Source organism: Zalophus californianus, chromosome 4 (assembly GCF_009762305.2).
Source record: "Zalophus californianus isolate mZalCal1 chromosome 4, mZalCal1.pri.v2, whole genome shotgun sequence".
Classification (NCBI taxonomy): domain Eukaryota; kingdom Metazoa; phylum Chordata; class Mammalia; order Carnivora; family Otariidae; genus Zalophus; species Zalophus californianus.
The window spans coordinates 93,578,074-93,604,648 of NC_045598.1; the positions used below are offsets into that span (position 1 = coordinate 93,578,074).

Here is a 26,575-nt window from a genome sequence, read left to right on the forward strand (position 1 = left end):
CTTTATGTTAATTTGGTGTATTATATTGCTGGGATAAACCCAACTTGGTCATGCTATATCATTTTTTTCATTGTTAAGTTTTGTTTCCTACTATTTTAAGTATTTTTGCATCTGGATTCATGAGGGATATTAATCTTTTTCTTTTCTCATATTTGTCAAGTTTTGTTACTAGAGTTATGCTGGCCTCATAAAAGAAGGTGAAAAGTCCTCTTTATTTCTTGAAAGAGTTATGTAGAATTCAGTGTTATTTTTAAATGATATATTTAACAAAGTTCACCAGTGAATTATTCAGGGTTTGGAAGTTTTCTTATTGGAAAGATATGTAATTACAAATTCAATACTTTAATAAATATGGAAATATTTTAGATTTTTTTCTTCTCGTATTTTTGACAAGCTATGGGTTAAAAGACAATTTGTCCATTTCATCTGAGTAGTTGAACTTACTGGTATAAAGTTATCCATAACATGCTCTTACTATCTTTAATGTCCAACAAGCTATGTAGTGGTATCTTCCTTTTCATTCTTGATATTAGTAATTTGTGTTTTCTCTTTTTCACTTGATCAGGTTTTTGTTTCCTAGGCTGTCATAACAAATTACCATAAACTGAGTGGCTTAAAACTACAGAGATGTATTCTCTCACATTTCTGGAGGACAGAAATTGAAAATCAAGGCTCCTTTTAAAGGCTGTAGGAGAGGATTACTCCTCACATCTTAATAGTTTCTGGTTGTTGGCAATCTTTGACTTGAAGATGCATTACTCCAATCTCTGCCTTTGTCTTCACTAGGCCTTCTGTTTCTATGTCTCTCTATGGTCTTCTTATAAGGACACCAAGTCATTGGATTTAATATGATCTCATAACTAATTATACCTTCAAATACCCTATTTCCAAATAAGGTCAAATTCTAAAGTTCTGGATGGACATGACTATTATTCAAGCCTGTATATTAATCTTGATAAGTGTTTATCAATTTTTGTCATTTTCAAAATCTCACTTTTGATTTTGATTTTCTGTTAATTTCTAACAATTGTGGATAAGTTCTCAGTCAATATCTCTTCAAACATTTCTTCTGTACCATTCTCTTTATCTTTGCCTTCAGAAACTCAATTACGAGACGCAAGGCCATTTGATTTTGCCTTCAAAACTCAAATACTCTATACTTTTTATTTTCACTCCCTTTTTGTTTTTTACTTTTGATTGTCCTGTCTTCCAAGTCTATCATTTCTTCTGTGTTAATCCTATCATTTTCAATTCTAGAATTTGCTTTATTTCCCATAATTTACATGTCTCTGCTGAAATTCCCCATCTCTTCATGCACGTTTTCCACCCTTTTTACTACTTCCTTCAGCATTTTAATCATAGTTAATCTACCTCTGATAACTGTAACATGTGGGCAATCTCTGAGTTTGCTTCTATTTCTTTGCTCTCTGGATCAAATTTTTTGCTCCTTTGCAGGTCTTATCATTTCTTGCTGTATGCTGGGTATTTTCCATAAAAGAACAGTAGAAAATAAAATGAAAATAAATAATAGTTACCTCCACAAAAGGGCATGCCTGTTCCTTTGTCAGGCCCTTAGAGTGGGAAGCTGAGTTAATCTAATCTGTAGTTGAGGTAGAGATGAGCTTTACTGCTGATTTAGTTTAACTTTACCACTTGCTTCAAATATTTTAAATTAAAAGGGTTTCCTTTCAGCAGGGATTGGGATCTGAGCATTGGTGAGATCCTAGTGGAACCTTTGTGCTTTTCAGCTAAACTGCCCGGTTTCCAAACATGCAGACTTCCTCTCTGCACTACATTCCAATAGCATATTTTAGAATTCCTGAAGCATTCTCTTTGTATTCTACTCAGGCTTCCTGAGTAGGTGAACTCTCTCTCAAATTACCACGCCTTTTGGAGGATACAGTTACTTATACTCACGCCTCAGAAAGATTTTTTTCTTATTTTAGTTCTGTTCTATGTTCTTATCTTCCTATAAATGAGTGGTTACTAAATTAGCAATCTGGCTGGTTGAAAAGAAGACATGCATTGTGGATTTACAAAGATACTAATAAGCCAATGTTTACTGAACTTCATTTCACAGTTAGTCTATACAGGACATCGAAGAGATAAAGAAAAGTTCTCTTTCTTTTTCACAAATCCACTGAACACTTAGGATATATGGCACTATTCTGGCAACATACAATATAATCTAAGTAACTGGGATGGATAAAAATGGAGTTCCTAAATTATAAAAGATCTCATTTGATTTTCTAAAATCTAAAATTAGAAGTGGACTAGTTCAGGTTCATTTTATCATGTGATTCTGTCATCTCCTAAAATTTTGTCATCAATATCCATTTAGTGTAAGGAGAAAAAATTGGGTAAGAGCATTCCCATTTTTCAGAGTCTTAGTAAGAAAATAATGAACACCCATTTCATTTACATGTCACTGGCTAAAATTCAGTCTCATGCTCCTACTTAATTGAAAGGGAAGCTGGGAAATATAGTCTTGCTGGGTTTCCAGGACAAAAAAGAAATAGATACACTCAGTTCATAGAACCTGCTAATTTTGTCAGCTTAAGACCTTCTATTTTTAAAGATAAATATTCAGTACAAAAATGTTGAACTGAAAAGGAATGCCTTATCTGTTTATCCAAGCTACTGTACTGACAGTGGAGGTAAGGCATATTTTGAGGGAGGGGGTGGTTACCTTCCATTACTTTAGCCATAAGTGAAGGATAAACACATATTCAAAAATCTACTTATAATCCCCTTTAAACTTAATATTTTCAGCCTCTGTTATGCCTATGGGTAAAGGTTAAATGATGGAATTAAAATACTATCAGAGTAACATTTTGTTTTAAAATAACTTCTTTAATGTGTTAGTGCACATTTCTAAGCCTAATATTCTAGTATGGACCTGTAAATCCAAGTTTTTCTCTATGCCATCCTCCCCACATATAATTTATAAACTTCGATTCTATCAATTCCTCTCTCACCATGCTGTGGTCCTTCACAACTTGAATTTCATCTTCCCCGATGTACAGGAGTCAGGACTGAAGGCTGTTTCTCAGGTATGGCTGCACCATCATTTTCAGAGGCATGACAGAAATTTTTCATGGTTTATAACCATTTTTTTTCTAGTGATGCCAGATTTCAATGAATCAGTGTTTACTGAAATATCTCCCATGTTCACTCCTGCATGATAGACATAATCAGTATTTTATTCCACTTTGTCTTATTAGCCCAGAAATCTTCAGAAATATTATTTACATAGTCTTCTATCTAGCAACTTATTCTTAATTGAGATCTGGTTCCACCATATATCCATTTTCCTTTAAAAGTGCTCCTTCTTTGTACTTTAAATTTGTTCTCACCATTTTTTATTTTGGCTACAGAATCATTTCTTCTAAAATGATAAACCTTGTTAATCTTCTTCAGATTCTTCTGAGAACCAGTCACTGAGCACTTTCTGGATGAGTAATTTGAATTTGAGTTTTATCTGGGATCTGTAAACCACCCTTAATCTGCACAGATAGGGATCCAAGTAGAAGCTATCTGATCATTTGCATGACAGAGAGAAAGAAAACCATTTTGGTGGATACCTATATCACAATTATTTTGTACCTTTTTTTTTTTTGGACTGATTTTGTCCTTTAGAATTTGGGTTCTACAAAGTTCACACCCTGTTTAAAAGGCTTAATATCTGCCCATTCAAGACTACTTTTATAAATAATTATAATATGCTATAAATGAAAATCTAAGAAGCTCTTGACTGCAGTTTGTGGTAACTTACATTAATCATATCTGCTGTTATTCACAAACTTCTCAGCCTTATGTATGAACACGAACCCTTATTTTATGTAAAACACAACTGAAGTAAATCTGCCTATAGCTACTTCTCTCATGCATTAGTGATTAAAATCTCATTTCAGAGACTAAGCTTCATGAAACTATTGCAAGTGTGTGTGACAGACCACTTGGCATAGTATTTGGCTTTGTGGCAGGAATCAAGTCCATACCTAGAGAATCACCTGTGCAAAGCTTAAGTAATGAAAGCACTTACATGAATTCAGGTCTGCTCCCCTTAATAAGTGGATTCCAGAAGAAAAACATTTTATAAAGACTGTAAGAAATGTACTGATATGGTAAAACTATTATCTCAAAATCCAATTCTAAAGGAGCTGTTGAGCAATGTGGATTATCTGGGGTCCTGGAAAATATCTCTTATAAAAGTGCTCCAAACAAAACATGGTTTACAATGATTTAGAAAATATGAAAGGCTGGATTTTGTAGACTGCTTGGTGCACTTCTTGTTGTTTCTCTTAAATAAAGTAGAAAAAAATCTACAGTGTTGTAGTCCTTTGATTTTATTTTCTGGGATTAAAAAAGTATAGGCATAAATGTTTTTACGTGGTCTTCTTGAAGATATCCTTTAAAATAACTTGTGAAATGGCTTTATTTATGTCTCTTGATTATCAGTATTCATCAACATCACTGTCAGCCTTGATTAACTGGTTAAAAATTTCAGAGCAGAATAAGGAACTTTCATGAACATTTCCCCCAATCCCTGAGAATCATAATCATCACAGATATATTTTATCCCTTCATCATAAATCTCTGGAAAGCAGCCGTGTTCGTTCATTGTTCACAGGGCAAGGAGCAGTGTCATAGAGAGTTAATCCATGTAAATTGGCTTCCACTCGTAAAGAAATTTTCTGTAACAGAAAAGAAAATTATATATAGGCGTTTGTTCCTTAAAGACATCTTCAATGTCTTCAACATCACATCTTCAATATGTTCTGAAGAATATTTGTGGGATTGGAGATGTAAATCAATTCCAATGAATAACAAGATTGAGACAGATGTACTGCCAAAGGTATCATCTGTAGTATCAACAGTTAGGTAAACCAAGCTTTCCTACTCAGAAGTTCTTCATTTTTCTTTGGTTACTAAAAGGAATCAGTGAAACTAAATGTTGAGGATGGCCTACGTAAACAGGCAGAGTTGATGAAAATTCTGTGAAAAGTTTTCTGCTTACTTGTTTTACAATCCTATTTTCAAGGTTGAACCCCTTACTAACAACACACTACTTCGCCAAACACAGAAATGATTTACCTGAGAGGCTTGTCTTCTGGCATCGCTGCTTATGAAGTTAATTTTCAGAAAGGTTGGAGACTTGACTATAGCAACTTCTTTTGTTCCACCTGAGGGAAGTTTGTGTAAATCTAATGCTGTGTTTTCTTACCTGAAAATCACGGATGTAAGTCAGGAAAAAACCAAAGAAGGAGAAAGACATAGACCATTCCGCTGCAGTGGTGATCATGTGAAGCACATAACCCTTGAGTGACAACGGAAAAAAAAATAATTGTGAAATTTCATCTGAATGATCTAGAATTTCTCTCAAATAAAAGACCCATAAAACCTGTAAACCAATCTGCCTTCTGAAATTCAAAGGACATCAGGTAAACACTAAGGACATATTAATACACTATGGCCTTTTGTTAAAAATGTATCCATGAGTTTATTAATTGTAACAAACATGCCATATTAATTAAAGATGTTACTAAAAGAGGCAGGTACAGAATATATTGATAACATGGAACTCTGTGCACTATTTTCACAATTTTCTGTAGATACAAAACTGTCTAAAATAAGGTTTGTTTAAAAACTTAATTCTATTTATCTTTTATAAATAATTCTATATCTGAACTTTCTGGAAAACAAAACAAAACAACCCTTAATTTATTGAACATATCTCAAGAATTAAAGAAAGACATTAGGAAAGTCCTCCTAAATGATCTAGCTATCGTAACCTCCTCCAGAGCAAAAAAAATTTCCATTTGAAGAACTAAGAACAGGAGAAGCTCTACTCTATAATCAGGAAGTTACTCCCTTTCCCACAGCCATAAGATTCATTAAATGCCACTAAAAATGTCAGTAAAAAATGCTCATGATAAACTTGTGTTATTTTTAGAGCATTAAATAATATATGGATTATAACTGAGGGAAACTAGTAAATTATTTCATTCTTTCATTCTCACAAACATGTCCCATCCAGGGCTAATTCTTTAAAACTAATTCAAAATGAAATACCACTGCAAGGTTTGTGAAAACAGATGAACTTATTTTATCATCTAGCTAGTATATATCCCTCCTCTTTTTTTCCTCAGGGTCAAAGATGTTATCTCCACTCAGATATCCACTATATTAGAACCCAAATGCAGAGTCCATAATAATAAATCTCTAGATGGTAATTCAGAAAACAAGTATTCCAATAATAAAAGATCTCAGTTGGGTATGTTGTACATTATATACATATTTAGAGGAGTCAATTTCTGAGAAAACTCTTTGCCATCACAATTCTCTTTGTATCTTGAAAATGTTCACTGCTGAAACGTGACAGAAGAATATAGGTGGTGCTACATAAACTCAATCATACATAGAAAATAATCCTAATTTAACAAAATGATTATTCTACTGAAAAAGTATCATTTTTTTAGTGATGACATGAAAAATACATCAAAATCAACCAAAATAGTTATCTTTAATATAATTAAACTAAGTTTTATAGATTCCAAGTTCTTACTCTGTCTTCAGGGTTCCAATGGAGTTTCTGTACGATATCTTTGCCGAAATTCCCACTGTACAAAAGGGATGAGCAAGTTAGCACTATAAAAAAAGTAAGTCAAGGAAAATCTCAGAGAAAACCTGTAAGCTTAAATTAGATTCAAAATAAAAATCACTTTAAAGGTCCACAAGGATTACTCACACATGTTTCCAAGGTCCAAACCCATTTTCTGAAAGACTAGGTATTATACAGCAGTAGTGAAAATTAAAATGTACCCGGAGGATTACTATGAAATGGTTTGCATAGGTAATCCCTCTTTGCTCAGTAAATCAGCAGCACTAGCCTAAGATTCTGCTACATAATTGTTCTCGGGAGGGCGTTAACTCATCCTTCCTATCTCTGAAGTGAGTATGATCAGGCTAAATCTTATCTTTGTTCCCAGCTCAATTACTGAGATCCTACGTAAAATTTGAATTTCATGTTTCAAGTCCTTTAATTTAGGGTTACTAACCCAAGAATCTCACCCACAAAATGCCTGCTCATAATATGCCAACAGTGTTCACTTATATTCTGTTACTCAATTCCCTTCCAAGTATAGCCACATTTTACAGCAAAGGATACTGCTAAATGCACTTACTCCACACCAGATAACCACCAGTAGTCTGATCCAGAAGACTTGTTTGCCATGAATTTTGGGCTGCATTTGGTAGGAAAGGATGGTCTGAACGAACATGTATAACGAGCCCATACCAAAGGTGAGCACAGCTCCACATACATGCACAACAAAAAAGGCTGTTTTCTGAGAGGTAGAAAGAAGAAATAAGTAAATAAGGGCACCTCAAAACATATTGCCAACACAATATTTGAAAGCACAAGCTAGTGATCTCAAAAGAACAGTCACTGAATGGAAAAGCACTGTGAATTCTAGAGATTACTTCCTGAAGCAATTCTCTGTCAGAGTACTCCACAAAAGCCAGATTACAGTAAACCAAACTGTTCATATGTCACTACTGAAAATATGACAGTAATTATTCATTTACTCATTGAATAATAGGTTTTTTTGGGTACCTTTTCTGTGTCAAGCACTGTTCTAAGAACTCAGATATATTAGTGAACAAAACAGACAAAAATCTGGCCCTCAGAGTTTACATTCAAGTGAAGAAGCACAAACAATAAGTGATAAACTTTAGAAATAAGTAAAGTCCATCGTATGCTAGATGGTATTAAGGGTTATAGAAAAAGAGTAGTGCCTGGTAAAGGAGGATCAAGATGGTTGGGAAACTGGAGGGAGGGAGTTTCAACTAAAATCTAATTTAAATCTAAGTGCAATTGAAAGGTCAAAAAATTAAAGCATTCCCTCTTGGCTCTCACTGATTGGTTTTGATAAATTCCAATTCTTTTCTCCTTTACCTCACTCAGCAGTATCCATTTACATTTTACTTTTTATCACATGTACCCTCTGCTTAAAAGTGACAAGCTCTCCAAAAATTCTACAAACGTTTTTGGTTGAACCACTCTAGTTTCTGAAGGTGATGCAGTCTGTATTTCACTTGGTTGAGAAGGCACCATAGAGCACCTGGCAGAGAGTGTATGATGGGGTAACAAGAGGAGAGAGGTTAGGGCTTGGGTCCCTTCTTTCACAATCGACTGTGCTAATTCACAAACATAGAGCCCAATTTTCTTAGTTGAAGCTATAAGAAGTAAAAGATAGTAATGTTTTTGCCAAAGCCATTCATTTTCTTTTGGAGAGGAAGGGCTATTTTGATTCAGTTTGTGGTGTTATAACTGGCAATAAGTTATGAGTACTGGGAAGGGAAAAAAAATGCATTGCTATTACCACTTTGAGTAACAAAGAAAAAAAACTTCAGCACCCGTAAAACAAAACAAAATGGTATTATCTTCTTATGGGAATTTATCTATACATATGAATAAAGGCTAGAAAAATATAGGCAAAAATGAAATTAACTATTTTAGGGCTACAAGGAGGTGAATTTTTCCTAAAAAAAAAAAATTCTCATATGTATTGATGAAGGTAAATACAGATATAGCCTGATTGATGTCCACCTGTGATCAGTCCCAACAACAAAATCCTGTGAATTAGAAAGTAAAAATAAAGAATGGAGAGTGCTTATTACTGTATTTTTATAATTAAAAGTAAAGGCATTTAAAACTGGTTTTAACTGGCAGTACTTCTGCTTGTACATTCAATTTTGTCATTTTAGAGACCAGGGGAACAGCAAAAGATCTCGAAATAGGCCAGGGAGTATTTTTCCAGTGGAATGTTAGAGCCTCTGGGGCTGGTTCTACACGAATGTGAGTTTTACTTGGCTCTGATTAGGCTATTTTTCACAAAAAACTTCCGTCATGATAGAAGTTATGTGTAGAGATGGAAGTTAACTTATAGAAAACTAATAGTAAGGCAAATAATCCATATCTATACAAACGCAAGTTGTGTCTTTTTTAATGTTATTATCACTCTGTGAATAATGACCAGTTTTACATCATAAATTTATTTTAGCATTCCCTATCTGACTACAAACGTGTGGCACCTTGACTTTTCTTTTGGGCTGATTTGTAATACCTACTGTTTCCCTCATTAATTAATAAGTTAAATAAAATCTTTGGCACATGTGCAAAAGTCATTATTTTATCCTCTTTAAAAATATATCCTTTCACAAAACAAAGACAAAAACTTATCCTTTGACAAAGACAAGAAAAATTACAGAGATATGTGTGGTCAGGAGCAAATGTCTGATAAAGAACTTATAAATATTCAACGGTCTGTAATCTTTACCTACAAGCAGTTAATGAAACTTAGGAACTAATCTCCTGCTTACTTATCCTCTCTCTCCAAAGTTTCCTTGAGGATAAATTTTATAGGAAGAAAGAATGGCATGTGACAACAGAGGCACATATCATAGAATTATGTTGCCATGAGCCACACAATACCAAGGATTACTGGTAACCACTGGAAACTAGAAAAGAGGCATGTGTCCCCAAAAGGGAACTATCCCTACTAACATCTTGGTTTTAGACTTCTGGCCTCCTGAACTTTGAGAGAATAAATTTCCGTTATTACAAGCCACTCAATTTATAGTATTTTGTTATGGCAGCCCTATGAAATTAATATAGATTTCTGTTTACTTATCCCTTCCAAGTTTCCTCAAAGATAAATGTCCTGGGGGGGGAAAATTCCTCTAAATGGACACTGAGGACTCTTAGCATATGTTTGTTTTGCTGAATATTAGTATACACAGTTGTTTTCAAAGAAATTAAATTTGTGTTTTTTAAGGCAGATTTTTTCAAATCCCATTGGGTCTCTTTAAGCGTAGACAACCACAGTAAAAGCAAGAGAATTTTTATCCATCATGCATAGTCCCTTTGGCCTCTTTAATAAGTCACTAAACAATGAGAACATCTTTGTTCGAAGTGCTATGTTAGGTGCTGAATATACAATGGTGAACAAAACCATTGTGCTTAGAATTAATGGAGAAATAGATCAACTAAAATTTTTAGAAACCATAGATATAAAATTAGACTATACTAAGTGCTGTGAAGAATTTGTTTCCAGAGGCTTAGAGAACACAAATACAAATAAAGAAAACTCGAACTATATAGGAACAAGTCTAGTCACAGAGAAGACCTCCCCGAGGAAGTAGTATGCACTGAGATGTTGAAGACACCTAGATCTATTTAGGTTTGGGGTTGTGAAATGTCCAACAAAAGAAACATGTGAAATGGAGTAAAATAAACTTGTCTTATTTAAGGAACAAAGAAAGTCCAGTGTTATATACAAGGGAGGATATTAAGAAGGGGAATGATGTAGAACGAGGCTGGAGAAGTAGATCATGCAGCCAGATCATGCAAGACCTTTGAATTAATCAAGCAGTTTGGCAGTTCATCAAATTCCTTTTTCTCTCTTGATTACATCTCTTTTCATGGAACTTTGGTGCTGTTCAGCTTTAAGCAGGGGTACAGGGAAACAGAGTGAGATATATATATAATTCCAAAAGATTACACTGGCTGCCATATTAAATGAAAGGGATGTTAAGAGTGAAGGCAGAGGAAGTATTTAGGAGGCTATGGTAGCAGGCCAGGCTACGAGAGATAATGAAATCTGATCTGGTTGAGGAGATGGTAGGGAGAGCAAGCGGAGATGGAAATGAAGAGAAGCAGATGTTTTCAAGAAATGTTTAAGGGGTAAAACCAACAAGCCCCTACTTTAAAACACAGTGCTAGAGTCTCTTCCAAGTCAAACTCTGTAACTTGAGTTTGTTTCTGCAAGACAGAAGTGGGAAGAGGCAGGGGCAATGCACTCACCACTTAAAATAAGCAGTAAAAGTTTACATGAGAAAGGAAGGAAGGATATCGGGGTACTGTTATAGAGTCTGCTTATAAATAGGGCCCAGCAATGAAGCCATCAGTGAAGGATGCAGAGGAAATTCAACAGGTCCAAAGTTGCATGAAAAGAGATGTGATGGAGAGAGAAAAAAGGAATTTGATTCAAAATTTAAAGGCCCAGGGACCCCTGTGGTGAAGATTAACTAGAATGAAAGCTAAAAGGAACACAGCAAAAAAAGTATATAAACCGTTTTTGTAGGCAAATGAGGAAAAGGTAGAAAGGCAGAGTGCACAGGTTACAATCAGGAACTGCCATTGGAATTTACTGGATCGCATAAACAAATATCAGTTAGTAACAGAGGTAGCATCTTAAGTGTGGAGGTCACTTTGGGATTCATTTTTACCATACAGAGATGAGAGATAATTGATAAAGGGACAACTGGAACGAAGACTCACTATCCATATACTAAAAATTCCCCAAAACATTTTTAACGCTGAGCTTTAGAAACTGATTAGTGAAGGCAGGATCCTCTTTGTGGCAAAGACAGCTAGCTAGCTAGCCATCAAAAATTCTGTGTCCCTTCCATAGTATGGAGTTGCCCCAGGAACTGATGCTCAGAAAGACTTCATTTCCCAGCCCCTCTTGTGTCTAGCAAATAAATGTTAATAGAATGATGTGAGTCACTGCCAGGTCAAGGTTGTTAAGAAGCAGGTGTGATTTCTGTATATTCTCGTTGACTGTTTCAATCAGCTGGATGCAGAGGATGGTAAGGACTTAGAGAATGGGAAAGCTCAACGATGGATAGTGTCTGCGCCTTAAATCATTGTGGGAGGAAAGCCGTTTATCAGCCAGAAATACCCGGAGTGGATGCATGAATATGCCTCTATATGTGTATCTGTATGAGTGTGTATAAATAGTTACTAGATGTCTAAATAGGTTATCAGATGTCTAAACTGAAACTCTGAAGACTGCAGAGAGATTAATCAAAAAAAAAAAAAAAAACAACACCTATACGCCTGGGATACAGCTGGTATTACCGAAGACTCATCTGAAAGAATGTCAGTAGAAAGGAATATGAAGAGTTTGCAAATATTTGTGAAGGTTAACCTGCTACTTTAAGAATTCCCTGAGAAGGGGCACCTGGGTGGCTCAGTCGGTTAAGCGTCTGCCTTCGGCTCAGGTCATGATCCCAGGGTCCTGGGATCGAGTCCCACATCAGGCTCCCTGCTTAGCAGGGAGCCTGCTTCTCCCTCTCCCTCTGCCCTACCCCTGCTCGTGCTCTATCTCTCTTGTTCTCGCTATCTCAAATAAATAAATAAAATCTAAAAAAAAAAAAAAGAATTCCCTGAGAAAAATCTGGAAAAGCTCTATATCCTCCCTTTACCTCCTCATATGAGGGGCTGAGCACCTAGAAATAGAGGTGATCGATGGGAACATCTAAACAAGAATATAAAATAGGTAAATGAGTGTAACTTGTTAGGCATTTTTTTTTTCCAAAGATCTTTATTTTTAAGTAATCTCTACACCCAACACGGGGCTCGAACTCACAACCCCGAGATCAAGAGCTGTATGCTCTATCAAATGAGCCAGCCAGGTGCCCCTCTCATATATATATATTTTTTTAAGTTTAAATCTATAATTGTGTCACTTATAATTTATATCAATTCTCTCTGGTCTTGGCGTAATCTCCAACTAAGCAGTAATGAAGAATCTAATAGAGTCCTGTGAATCCTTAAAAGGTCAGAATAATTTATAGGTGTTCAGGAGCTTACTAAGAATGAATTGTTCTAATTGTGTATGTAGTGATCCCGAAGAAGGTCAAATAATTTCAAGGCAGGGGATTCTACTTTGTTTTTTTGTTTTTTAAAGATTTTATTTATTTATTTGAGACAGAGAGAATGAGAGAGAGAGAGCACATGAGAGGGGGGAGGGTCAGAGGGAGAAGCAGACTTCCTGCTGAGCAGGGAGCCCAATGCGGGCTCGATCCTGGGACTCCAGGATCATGACCTGAGCCAAAGGCAGTTGCTTAACCAACTGAACCACCCAGGCGCCTGGATTCTACTTGGTTAAGGCAAAGAAACAATAACAGTGTGTAACTGAATGTTTCAGATTTCCTTTTTAACATGTATTAATTTATGTACCTCAGGAAAATACCTATGCTGAGCTAAAACACAAACCTGGAAGTTTGCCACAACAGAAAGTCCAAAACAACTCAGTAACCCAAGTACAAGGCCAGCCTTGTTTAATTTGATGATACGACTCTCTTCAGGATTCAGGGCATGAACTTGCTTGTAACGAACATAAATGGTAGCAATGCCTGGGAAGAGATAATCCGAAAAACAACAAAGTAATAAGTAAGCAGGGAATAAAGTTGCCAACAAAGAGTTAACAAAGGTGACCTAACATATATCTTCCTTTCAAATTTAATTTGAGAGAAGAGAAAAAACGAAAAGCAGAAACAGCTGTTGATTTTAAAGAACCTTTAAGGTTGCATTATGGAACCAGTAATATCTCTGTGTGACTGAAAGGCACTGGCCTCCCATGGGCCTCACATTTACAAATATTTATGATAAAATTTAAGAGATAAGTCTGATGTTTTCTGACAATTTCTAATGATAAGTTTTATATAAAACAAAATATCCTATATGATTAGCATTAAAGTTTAAAGTAATTATTGCTAAAATATGGATAAAATGGGTACCGGCAAAAAAAAACACCAAAAGGTGATTTGCCTCACTCCCATTGCATTTTATTTCAAATTATTACAACTTGGTTCAATCAGGTATAGCAGTCGATTACACAGAAAACAAAAACAGCCACTTTACCATCCTTGTTAGTCAAGAAAGGGTCAAATCAAATAAAATTTTCCATTGCAAAAATATTGCCAAAGAACTCAGAAGTGTAGAAAATGAAACAGAGATATGCTTTTGTAGAAATGTTTTTGAAAACTTTAGTCATAAGGTGAACTTCTATGCACTGAATCATTCATTTCCTTGACATAAATTTTTGATCCAAGCAGATAATACATATGATATGGAAGAGTTCAAATATTTAAAACAATCACAATTGATGGAAAAAATGTTTTAATCATTAATAAAAGTTTGATTCAAAAAATAAATAATGAACAGGAATGTAAAATACAGTAGAATTCCATTCCTTTGGTGTTAGAACACCGTTCAAAAATCAAAACACGGTTCCACTGCTACTCTTAAACTTCTAAATTGTTTATCCTAAATAAATTTAGTTGGTGTTAGTTGTGGTCGGTGTGTTTATAGCTTTTTGTCCTCTACTGGTCATTAAGAAATCCACTTAAGGTCTCAAGAAATATTTGGTTATACTTTACAACTTCTATTTGGATGAGTAGTCAAATAGCCTTATAGATATTTTTTAAGGATTTATTTCTATAATTTAGCATTTTTAGAAATTGCTTTTCTTTTAAAAGGAACATTATCTGGGACCAAGAATTTAGTGATAACATTCCCTCAGGTATAACCAGAAACTAAAACAAGTAACACAAGTGTTTAAAGAAGGAAAGAGCAATTTCACTATTAATTTTGATTTTTAAAACAATTCCCATTACTTACACAAAACTGCGGCAATATTTAACATTGCCCCAAACAAGCATTTTTCTGGAGCTACTGTACCAGTGTCACTGAAAGAAAAAGAAGAAGGTATGTGGATTTCTCACACTAAATATACATGTGTTATTTTTTCTAAAGAATAAGAAATAATGGGTTACTTCAAATCCTGTATCTTTTTATACATTTGTAAGTTCAACTCAAATAATTTTAGGAGAACATGACAGTTCAAGCTCACAGTACTTATCTAGTTCACTTTTTTTTTTTTTAAAGATTTTATTTGAGAGAGAGAGAGGGAGAACACAGAGGGAGAGTGAGAGGGAGAAGCCGACTCCCCGTTGAGCAGGGAGGCCGATGCGGGACTCGATCCCAGGACCTGGGATCATGACCTGAGCCAAGGCAGACGCTTAACCGACAGAGCCACCCAGGTGCCCTAGTTCACTTTTATCTCATATCACTTGAGATTATTTCTTTTTCAGATAACAGAAATCAATAGAAATTGATTTAAAAAAAACAAAAAACAAACCTGGGTGCCTGGTGGCTCAGTCAGTTAAGTGTCTGCCTTTGGCTCAGGTCATGATCCCAAGGTCCTGGGATCGAGTCTTACATCAGGCTCCCTGCTCAGTGGGGAGCCGGCTTCTCCCTCTCCCTCTGCCCCTCCTCCCCGCTTTTTTCTCTCTCTCTCTCAAATAAATAAAAATCTTAAAAATATACACAAATAAAAAAATTTAAAAAACCAAATCTATCCTGGGTATGTTAGGGCTGTGTTACTAACTTCTATAAATTGGCCAGGTATGTTCCTCTGTCCCACTTGAATGTTCCCTAAACACTATAGGTCCTTTCACAACTCTGCTTTTGTCATGTTTGTTGACCCTGTCTACAAATCAATTAATACCTAATCATTTCCTGTTAATTTAAAAAACATTTATCAAGCACCTACTATGTGCCTGACAGTATTTTAGGGACAGAAGTATAGTGGTTAGTAAAAGAGACAAAGCCCTTCCCCTCTTGGATCTTCCATGTGAGACCAATTTTTCCCTACCCTCCAAAGCCTTGGCCAACTCCTCTAGCAGAATGAGGACTCGCAGAGCATTCTGTCCAGACTTCTGTTAAAATCACTGATCACAATGTATTGCGATACATCGGCTTACATGCTTGTGCTTCAGGGCAGCAGGGAAAACACAGGTCCAGATAACAGCCCACCTACCATTTACTGTGGAACCTTGGGTATGCTCTTGTGTCTCTCTATAACTGTTCCTTATCTGCAAAATGGGGCCATTAATTCCCTCCCAGCCTCATCAGCTCAACATGAGGAAATGAAACTGACAATACATGTTAAGATCTAGCACAGCAGCAGACACAGGGGAGACACCCATTAAATATTAGTTCCTTTCCCTTCCCTCAAACTACAGTAAAGATGAAAAAGACAAAGTCTTTGACCATGAACTGAAGTACTAGAGGAAAGAGATAATAAGGATCTCAGCTAACACAATGTAATGGGAATAAAAAAGAGATGGAAAATCACATCTGGTAAGGAATCAATAAGGTTTGGTGAACATTTGGTTTAGGTTTATGAAAAGTAAAGTAACACATATAAATTCAAAGGATTGCTCCTTTCGACTCTAAGATATACCTTTAGAAACAAAAGATTTAAAAAAAAAAAGAAACAAAAGATTTTGCTACTCTGATCATCTTCAGGGAGTGAGGATTATGGTTTTGTTGTTTGTTTCTTCTACTTTTCAAATTTTCAAGAATAATATACATATATATTCTTATAATCAGAAAAAAAATTTTCTGATTCCCTAAAATTTTAATAGTTGTATTTCAAGAGATGCTGCAGTTTCAAAATATCCTAGAAAAAAACAAAAACATGCATTTCCAAGATGGCTGGCTGCCTCGGCTCTGGAACAGTTTGATACAAACTGGCCTACAAGTGAAAACAGCCAAGTCCATCACCTCATCAGCACAGCACTCCAACCCAGTGGTGATCAAACTATTTTGATCACATGTCACCAAAAAAAAAAAAAAGGGTGTGATTATGTAACTTCAAAATATATGTATTTATTATATAAGTTCAAATATCAAGATTAAAAAGTATACACAGAAATTCCAATAATTTGTTCGTGTGCCCCGGTACTCATCTCCTGCATTCTACCTGGGCATCCATTACTTGAACCAACTAAGAGAACACCTGAAACATACTTGGCAGTGGAACTGTCTTTGGAGTGAAATTTACATTTGGTTATTTCTTTTGGGACTATTAACAATTAAACATTTTAGATGGGGTCTAGGAACTGAAAGGAACTTTGCAGAGCATCTCGTCTAACTTAAGCATTCTTCAAATGAAGGAAATGAGCCTGAGAAGTAAAATTAAGTAGTACTGAGTTTAAATGTATTAGAACATTGGAGAAAGATCCCAGGGTAATAATACTACATAATACTATAATATTATAATAATACAGAAAAATAAAAGGGCAGAACAGGGACGGAAAAGGAAGTGTCTAGGTTACTATCAGAAAATCACATGCAGTACCATCAGAGAACTGAAACTCTGAAAAAGAACCCAAAGGCCTCTTAAATGATTAAAAGCTCCTTAAAGTGAAAGCAGACAAGTTCCTGAATGGCAAATAAAAATGCTGAAAGGCACTCAGGAATTACTGATGTATGTTCTCTAAAAAGTTACTAAAGAATGAACTGGCTCCTTAAGCTACATGTTCCTCTAGCAGAGTGGTGATCAGTGGTGATTAGTCATCAAATTATTCCTACAGTTGGAACCTTAAATTCTAAAATATCTTTGGTTTTTGTACATCTTCCCAAAGTGTAGCCAATTTGTTGCTATCTTTTGCTTCATACCATACCATTGTGGGAACAAATGTAGATGGTAACATTCTGATCTCTTCTTGATATTTTAAAAAGATAAATTTAGCCTTCTGGTTTGTCATCCTTTAAAAATTCACTATTTTCTATGTTGGAGAGGTTATTTTTCAGAATGTAAACAAATAAATAAATGAAACAACTCTAACAACAAAACAAACTATGGAAGGAAATCAATCAAACCACTAATTACCTCTGGACAGGCAGGAGCTGGAGAGGGGTTGAAATAGACTTTCATTTTTTACTTTTATAATCAGTCTAGTATTATTTAAAATTTGTTAGGATAAGTATATATTGCCTTTATAACTGGAAAAAAAGAGTTATGAACATAGCACAAGCAACTGAGTGCCCATACTTACATCATTATTAGTTTTGAAATTTCAAAAATATTACTGATAAGTTTTGATATTTAATGTGTCAGAAAGATCTAGACAATATGTCATAAAGGTTAAAAGCAGGGTCTCTAGAGTCAAATTGCCCAAACTGCATTTTGGTTCCATCCCTGAGTCATGTGGCCTTGAACAAATAACTTATTTCCTTCTCTCTTACATGGGGGTAAAAATTCTTACTTCAAAGGGTAGTTGTAAGGATCCAATCATTTATCATCTGAAGAATGCTTAGAACATTACCTTGCACACAGTAAGTAGATGGATAAATAGTTGTCATTACCATTATCTTTTAATACTATTACTGTTGTTTGCAGCATTTTTTAATTTTAAGGGGAGATAATTCCACTTCTATCTTCTGAGACAACCTCAAATATTTATTTGGAAGACAAGGCACTTAAAGTGTCCTAATTCACTAACTAATTCACTAAGTGAATCATACCCCTCTATCTCCACCTTTCTCTATCACATGGAAAGAACCAAATACAACTTCCTTTTTATATTCTTTTTGTTTTTTTTTTTGGTTTTTTTTTTTTTTTTGGTGCAGTGTTCCATGATTCATTGTTTGTTCATAACACCCAGTGCTCCATGCAGAACGTGCCCTCCTCAATGCCCATCACCAGGCTAACCCATCCCCCTACCCCCCTCCCCTCTAGAACCCTCAGTTTGTTTTTCAGAGTCCATCATCTCTCATGGTTCGTCTTTTTGTTGTTGTAATGTCGAACATAAAATCTGAATTTTAAAATGTTAATGTGGAATGTTAGCTTCACTGTTAGAATGTGAATGATGCATAAACAGTCTCCTATAAAAAAATACATTTCACTGACCTGATATAAGGCAGAGCAGGGTCAACATGGTGAAGTGTTATGGCCGTAATGTACGAAAATATGAAAGCAGCAGCTGTCCAAATTACTAGGGCTGAAGGGAGGAAACTGAGACCTTGCTGAAACCACCACATCTCAAACAGGTCTTCTGAAGTAGAAAAAACAAATTAGAGAAGATTATTCACAAGTATTTCCTCTCTTCTACTTTAGCCACCCACTCCCACTATCTTGTATTTATCACCATGAGCTGTTCCACTTCTGAAATCATCCCCCACACCATCTACTACACCTGCTTGCTTTCAGTTTTTCTGTAAATGGAACAAAGCTTCACCCACTTGCCATACCCAGAAGCGTTCTTTCTACCCCAGCTTTTCACACATAATCAAGTAGTAAGCACTGTTTATTCAACCTCCTAAATTTCCTTCAAATCTACCCTTTCTCTCCATCTTCACTGCCACTACTCTACCTAAAGCACCATCATTTCTTGGCCAGATTATTATTATAATCTCCCAAATGGTCTTTCTGTAGTGTGGACCATGACCAATCTAGACTCTACCCTAAAACCAGAGTGATCATTCTAATTCTGAAATACCAATCTGACTACCTATTCACCTACAAAGAATATTTCAGGTCCTCCCTGTGCCCTTATAAATTGTCTTTCCTCCTTAACTCAGTCTACAGGGTCTTTGCATTCTCTGATCTCTACTTACCTTTCGGTAACTCATCTCTGGCTACTTCTCTGTTCCCAATTCCTTGCTCTAGCTTTCATCTTCATCATCGTGACAAATGCAAACACAGTGTCTACTGTGTCAGCATGTTACTAATCACCTTAAATACATGATCCCATTTACTTCTCACAACAGAATTACAGAGGTTAAGAGCACTGTCCAAGGTCACAGGGCTAGGACTCAGTAGAGACAGAATTCAAACTCAGGCAGTTCTGTTCCAACATCAATCACTATGCTATATGGCTACAGCAAACTTCTTTCAGATGTTCAAATGTGTCATGCTCTCTTGTACACTTGCAGACCTTCGCATACACTGTTCTGTCCGGATAACAGGCTACCATGCTATCACCCTCTAGCCTCACTACCACCTGTTAACTCCTATATATATATATATTTTTTAAAGATTTTATTTATTTGACAGAGAGAGACACAACGAGAGAGGGAACACAAGCAGGGGGAGGGGGAGAGGGAGAAGCAGGCTCCCCGCCAAGCAGGGAGTCCGATGCGGGGCTCGATCCCAGGACCCCGGGACCATGACCTGAGCCGAAGGCAGACGCTTAACAACTGAGCCACCCAGGCGCCCCTCCTATATATTTTCAAGTACCAACTCTTCCAGCTTGAGCTGAGTGTCCCTACTTTGTTTCCAAGAGCACCCTTTTACTTCCCCGACCAGGGCATTCATCTCACTTAACTGTTGCTTGTTTGCTTGGTTTTATCTTCCTCACTAAACCTTAGGTTCTGACAGAGCAGGAACCAACCGTTTTGTTCACCATTCTATTTCCAGCTCCTACATGAGAGAGAAAAGAAAAAGAGCACCTAAATACACACATATCACTCATCACCACTTTCTCTCTTAAATTCCAGACTGAGGATGTTGTTTCTGAATTCACTTATTACTTGACATTAATGTTTCTGAATGCATTTAATTTTTAAAAATAAATACAGAAATACTTTCAAATTATAAGAAATTACTCCTATGTATGTGAAAATAATGTCATGTTTGGAGGAGTATCTTCTCATAGTTTGATGGACAGAAACTGAATATTTCCCATGAACTTTGTAAGAATAACTCTTATCTGTATAATCCTCCCATGTGCTCAGCTTCTTCCAAATAATGAAATCTCAGCATTTTTGACTTGTACTTGTCATTTACTCTGATCATCTGACTTGTTGCTAAATATGTACATTTAAATCTTGCTAAATAAGTTTCTTTTCCTTTATCCCTAAAGTCACCATTATAGACTTGATTTGAATAATTTCCTACTTGAATTACCACAACCTCCTCCTGTTTTTTTTTTTCCCTTTTTAGTCTTTAACATTCTGTCAATTTTCTTCATCAATTTACTTAAACATGACAATTCCTTGCCACATTCCTATAGTGCTTTTCCCAGCATAAGTTTCTGAGACAGTAATTCTCAATTTCTATAAATTTTGAATTACTTCTTAAATCTTTCTTTCTTCTCTTTGAAAAACATTTTATTTTGGATAATTCTAACATAACATCCTTAGAGGCATCTAGTTTCATATTTGTTGGTTCCACCAACCTTGCACCTGTTTAATAGTTTTTGACTATGAACTTGTATTTGGATTTTAATTGGGAGTATTCTAAAAGGCTTAGGTTAAGGGTGAATCATTCCAGGGAGGGTCTATATCTATTTTTGCCAAGCGGTCTGGCACATTACCAAGGGGCCAACTTTAATTTCCTGACTTTCAGGTTTTCTAGACCATGTAGATATGTAAATTTGAACCTTAAATCTGAGTGATGGCAGACCCTGTAGTTTCAAGTTCGCAAGAGGTACCTTTACGCACCCACCTGGACATGGGTGAAAATGAACAAATTTCTTTGTGGCCAGGAAGGAGGTATTTTCCCTAGCCCACCTTTCATGGAGTATAGTTTTTTGAGGATCCAGGCTGAATTTGGGGGAAGGTGGTTCTCCAAGGCCATGGGTTATGCAATTTCAAGTAGATATATTTACATTTTAAGTTTCATGAACAAAATCATCCCCTGAAACACATTTATACAAACTACCATGTGAATGGTGCCTCTTGGAGTTGTATACCTGAGAGGTCAAAGGGCTATGAATTCTTTCTCTCTACCTTGGGTGGGGAGCAAGAGGAGCCTATCACCTGTCCCTAATTGTGCTTTATTTCTACTATCAGCCAAACCAAAAGACACACTGCTAGTTTACTACTCTGGTTTGTTTTCTCTTTGACCTTTTAGCCCTGGGGATTTCCCTTTCTGTTCTACAGGCCTACAATGCATTTAAAAGGCTAATCCAGCATTTAGGAGTTTTGGCAAAAGGAATTTCCAAAACATTGTGTCCATCTCATTGCTAGAAGCATAACCTCCTCTTCCTTTAATCATTTTTGTTTGCTCACATCCTTCCTATTCTTTAAAATTGAGCTCAAATACGATCCTCCACACTCGACCCTTCCTAATCTCTTTGCATCCGGAAACAAGCACTCCTTCTTCTGAGAACACTTGATTTGCACATCTCTTATGGATATTGTCTTCTACAGTATGACAAACAAGGAAAGGTCTTAAGTGGATAAAATCCTTGGTGAGAGACTCCACTAAGCATAGCAGAGGACCTTGCCTATAGTAATCACTAAATATTTTCTGATTGAACAGCCAAAACCAAATCTTCTTAAACCCCAAAAAGATTCATGATTTTTCTATTTCAGTAAACAGTAATGCCATTTTTCCAGGTTATCCAGATTCTAAGACCTCAGAGTAACAGTAGGTTCCAAAATAGTACGCTCTAGCCACATGTGGCTATTCAAATTAAAATTTCAATTGACTAAAATAAAACTTAAAAATTTAGTCTTTCAGTCACACTAGCCACATGTCAAGTGCTCAAAAGCCCCATGTGTCTAGAGGCTACCATAAAGGATGGTGAACATAGAGAACATTTCCATTAACATGGGAAAGTTCTACTGAATGATGCTGAGTAGCTATTATAGGGATTGTACTGACAAAGCACAAGTAAAGAAACATGTTACCGATACATAGTAAGTGGTAGCTTTTAGTACTGTTAAATGGTCTAAAATAATACCCACTTCACAGAGATTTATGCAAGAACTAAATGAGTTTATATATGTAAAATACTGTCACAGATGATCAATAAATGGCTGTTGTTCCTCTTTTAGACTGTAAAAGATGAATTACCTGTTTTATAAGCTCATAAGATATTGGTCTTCAAATCTGCACAAACCAGCACCTTTGTAAATCCTGAAATCTATATACAAAGAAAATAAGAAAATGTTTCAAACCACATTCTTTTAAACGTACAATTTCAAGTCAATGCACCAATATCTGTTCATGGGTAGGACACTATGTTATAGAATTATTAATACGTTATTTTTCTTTAAAGAGCCAATACTTGTGTTTATTTTTTTATTTTAAAGTTAGTTTGGTGAACATACAGGGTTATATTAGTTTCAAGTGTATAATATAGTGATTCAACACTTCCATACAATACCTGGTGCTCATCAGGTTAAGTGTACTAGTGTGTTTTATAATGATGTTGTACCATCTGAAATTAATAAATCTAAGATATTAATTTTCCTATCCTTTCTCACATTAGACACCTTTCGCTGATGTCAAAAAAGATAAAATAAAAGGAAAAACACTGAATTTTCTCCTATGGAAAGGAAAGACAAAAATGAGCAAAGACCAATAGTTTATTATTAAGCAAAATAAAACATTAACTAGTCCGTGTGATGCAGCGGGAAGAACACAGTTGTGAGATCAGCTTTACCCAAGTGCAAATCCTAGCTTTATCAAGTCCCAGCTGTATGATTTGAGGAAAATTACTAAGCTTCTCTGAGTTACAGTATTCTGATTTACAGTAGCTATCTCAAAGGGTTGTTCCTTAGAGTAGAACAGAGAAGGCATACAATATAACAATGATAGCTGATTTATCAATTCTGTACAACTGTAACTAGCCACAAGGATGGGGAACAACACCTAATTCTTTGCATGTGTGAATCATCTTGGATTTGTATCTCCTCAGCCTTTGAGGGTTGTGTTTAAACTGACAGTTTAGAAGACAAGCAGGGCTTGAAATGATTTACCAGTCTGCTAATGACAACTGAAAAATTTAAGCGCCCTGACTTGGTAAGGAAGACTACTTTTGCCCATATATTTTCACAGTGGAAAGCTAGAAGTGTGGCTGGCTAATTGCCAAGTAAACAAAATTAAAATTTTAATGGTTAATGATTTAAGAAACCTTTGAAAATAGGCAAGAACAACCTCCATCTAGTAGTAAGAGTGCTTAAAGATATATTCTTGCATCTCTCACCTACCTTCTCTGCTTTCTTTGAAGATCCATGAATCAGAACAGCAGTTACAATTCTTAAATTTCACAAATGTTTGAATGCCACTGGTAATAAGATTAATTCCTTATACTGTCTCCTCTAAGTGGTGACTGCTAAGAAACAATAAGAAAGTAAATTCTGGATGTTCCAAGTGAAGAGAGAAAGTCTTAAGCTCTTTTTAAAAGTCCACAGAACCACCAGGCCCAAAGCAAAGCATAAGAGAAAACGGTTATTTTTCTAAACTCTAACCTGGCCTTCTGACAAATGTGATATTGTTGTAATTGTTAAATCCTAAAGAGTCTAGAAGATGAAGTAACTTTTTATATATAAGTTGGATCAAATGTTACAAGGGGAGAAATGGGGGAGAATCTGATAATGCCACAAGAATTACGGAACTGCATTTGGGTACTGATTTATAAATTAAAATTTGGGAGAACTGGAAAAATTATTTCCCCGGTGTGTTTACTGGTTTTCAAATGTATCCTAATGTAAAGAACGAACAGTTGTGAGGATACAAAGGACCAGCCATTTACCTTTCTGCCCCTCAGGTCCGCCCCGCGACGGAACTGCGCGTGGTAGACGATCTTCGGATAAACACAAGGTCACCAAAGATCTCAATTTCAAACCTGCCCCCAACCCCCCTACCAAGGAATCTGAGCCCGGGAGTGAAAATTGGAACGCGTACCCAACCGCAGTTTTTGTGGCACTAGGGCGAAGGTTCTCGGTAGCCGCTTAAAACAAAACCCAAGGCATTATTTACACCGCTGCCTCCTTATAGAGGCGCATAACCCTGGGACGCAGATCTCAACTGGGCTTTGCCTGCGGCCCGGAAACGATGCGGGAAGCGGACCCTGGCTCCGCCTGCTCGGGGTTAGTAAGGGAGAGGAACCAGGAGACACCAAGGATGGGGAGACAGAGGTGAAGCACGGAGGCCTGAGCCCAGCCCGCACCCGCCCCCATCCCCCAGGTCCCCAGGAGCCCGCCTGCGCTCCGGCCACCAGCGGGTCCCTCTCCCGCGCTTCGCACAGTATAGTCCCGGGAGGCAGGGCCAGCCGGCACGCGACTCGAGCGCTGGCCATGGCATTGGGGGTACGGGGCTCCGGGCGACTTCCACTTCCCAGACCCGCCTAATCCCATTCTCTGACGCACACCCCTACAGGGGGCTAGGGCCCACCCTCAGGCCCTTTTCAGCCTACCTTGTTTGCTTGGATGAGCCCGCCAGGGTTGGCCGCCGCGTCCGAAGACGGCCCGCGGGACCGAGACAGGGCGGGATGCTAGGGCGCGCTCCCGAGCAGCCAGGAACTGTCCTGGGGCGCGCTTACCTCCCCGAGGAGCGCGCCCGCGCCGCCGCTCGTTCCGACCCTGTATCCCTTTACGGCAACGCGAAAGTGTCGCGAACGGGCTGCCGTCGTTCAGAGTCACTCAGTCGTCTGGAGGCGGAGGTCTAATTTCTAGCAGCGTGCATTCGGGGGTCGGGGTAAGGCTGCGGGGCTCGGCCTTGGGAAGATGGCCGGGTGTGACGGACGTGTTGGGGGGCACGACTCTCGAGAGGCGTGGAGAGAGAGCTGCATGCTCTGGGGTGGGGCATTGGAATATAGGTGTGTATGGACTCAGCGAGGCGAACGCAGTGCTTCCTTGCGCCGGCTGGCCTCGCACTCGGGTTGTGGGGAGGGCGAGGGGCGCCTGCCTCTCTGGCCCCGGGTGGAGAGATTGAGGTGGCGAAGTGCTAGCGCGGGAGCCCGGGGGCTGCTGAGTGGGGGAGCCGGGAGTTGTGGTGCGGAGAACCTCGGCTGGCCGGGGCTGGGCGGGCTGGGGGCGCTGCCCTGGTGGAACCGACCTTGCCATGTCAGGTCCACACCCTCTTGCTCAGGTGCTGCCAGGTCCCCAAACCGTGTTGCATCCGGTGCCGGGGTGGCCTGCCTTTTGGAATGCGGAGGTGGTGTTTCGTGGCTGGGCCACCGTTCTTGATCAGCAACTTTTCTAGAAATTTCAGCGTATATTTCTAGTATATAAATAGGGTTTATTTCAGCAGTATTCTTGGAAGGAGAAAGGACGGGAGGGTTGCTAGTGCTTGCAAGTGTTCCCAGGGACACTGGATGAATAGGATCTTTACAATTAGCTGTGTTTAACTTGTTTTCTCAAATTCGGTGCTTGGCGTTGTGTCATTTTGCTGTTTTGCATCATTGGTATCGAATATATAATTTTGCTTGAGGTTTCTTAGTTCATTAATGAATCCATATTATGATAGGCAAATTCATAGTTATCTTTCAGCAAATATTAATGTCTTATCTTGTATGTGGGCAGAGAATATTCAGTTTCTACACTCGACCTAGTAGGATAGGAATGTGTTCAATATGTGTATTTAATTGACTTACGACAAGTTAGACTGTCGTAAGGATACTTAGCATTACTACTTTAGAACGTTGGCATTCACATAAAGTTCCAGCGATTGAAGTTCTAAAAGCATTTATTTTGCGGCATTTTTGTTTTGTGCTGAGAAAAACTGTAGTCGGAGCCCCTTGTACAACTTCTCTGTACAGTGCTTCCATTTGAGAAATAAGTTCGATAAATCTGCCTCTTGTATTAACCTGTTCCGCCAGAGGCATCTTTATTTTTTTGTCCAGTTATAATAGATTGTTCTGAATATTTAGGGTTTCATAAATTTATTCTCCTTCCTTTCCCACACCCAGTCTCTCTTCAAATTTACATTATAAACACTTAAATGTTTGAATACTATAACTCTAAACTTTGCTATAAGTCAAATTACATTTTATTGCATAGTCAGTTTGTTTTCTAGGCAGCAGTAGAGTTCTTTAAGCTGGCTAAAAGTGCTGGTGATGTTCTTTTGAGGGTCATGCTGTGTTGTCTTTTTTTAAAGGAATACGGAAATAATCTGTAAAATGCCAGACTTTTGCTTTTCTTCTTCTTTTTTTCTAGAGGAAGTTGTTTTCTTTTTTTTTTTTTTTTAGGAAT

At 37.2% G+C, this 26,575-nt stretch overlaps 2 protein-coding genes across 10 annotated transcripts in view; one reads left to right on the forward strand and one right to left on the reverse strand.

Moving 5' to 3' along the window:
* Positions 1–2,978: 2,978 nt before the first annotated feature.
* On the reverse strand, positions 2,979–24,958 carry DRAM2 (DNA damage regulated autophagy modulator 2). Of its 7 annotated transcripts, XR_003517964.1 has the most exons (12): positions 24,799–24,947; positions 23,591–23,715; positions 22,452–22,521; positions 19,975–20,069; positions 18,558–18,702; positions 14,477–14,544; positions 13,070–13,209; positions 7,172–7,349; positions 6,569–6,651; positions 5,228–5,320; positions 4,046–4,697; positions 2,979–3,177 (listed from the first exon to the last, which is right to left on the reverse strand). XR_003517964.1 is itself a non-coding variant. In XM_027583013.1 (11 exons), exons 5-11 carry the CDS (start codon positions 18,686–18,688, stop codon positions 4,590–4,592), a joined length of 801 nt encoding a protein of 266 aa, XP_027438814.1. In that variant the 5' UTR covers positions 18,689–18,702; positions 19,975–20,069; positions 22,452–22,521; positions 23,591–23,715; positions 24,799–24,947; the 3' UTR covers positions 2,979–4,589. The 7 variants fall into 7 exon arrangements, 6 of the variants coding, with proteins under 6 accessions (XP_027438814.1, XP_027438823.1, XP_027438830.1 ...); XM_027583013.1 differs by having other exon boundaries at positions 2,979–4,697; XM_027583022.1 differs by having other exon boundaries at positions 2,979–4,697; positions 23,591–23,712; positions 24,799–24,942.
* A 16-nt stretch (positions 24,959–24,974) lies between these two features.
* The window catches only part of CEPT1 (choline/ethanolamine phosphotransferase 1), a 37,358-nt gene continuing 35,757 nt past the window's right edge, over positions 24,975–26,575 (forward strand). Inside the window, exon 1 of one of the 3 annotated variants that reach the window (XM_027582991.1) lies at positions 24,975–25,079. The gene's annotated coding sequence lies outside the window, so the exon portion shown is untranslated. Of the gene's footprint in view, positions 25,201–26,575 lie in introns of all 3 variants that reach the window. The other 2 variants (XM_027582986.1, XM_027582999.1) reach the window with 2 other exon arrangements.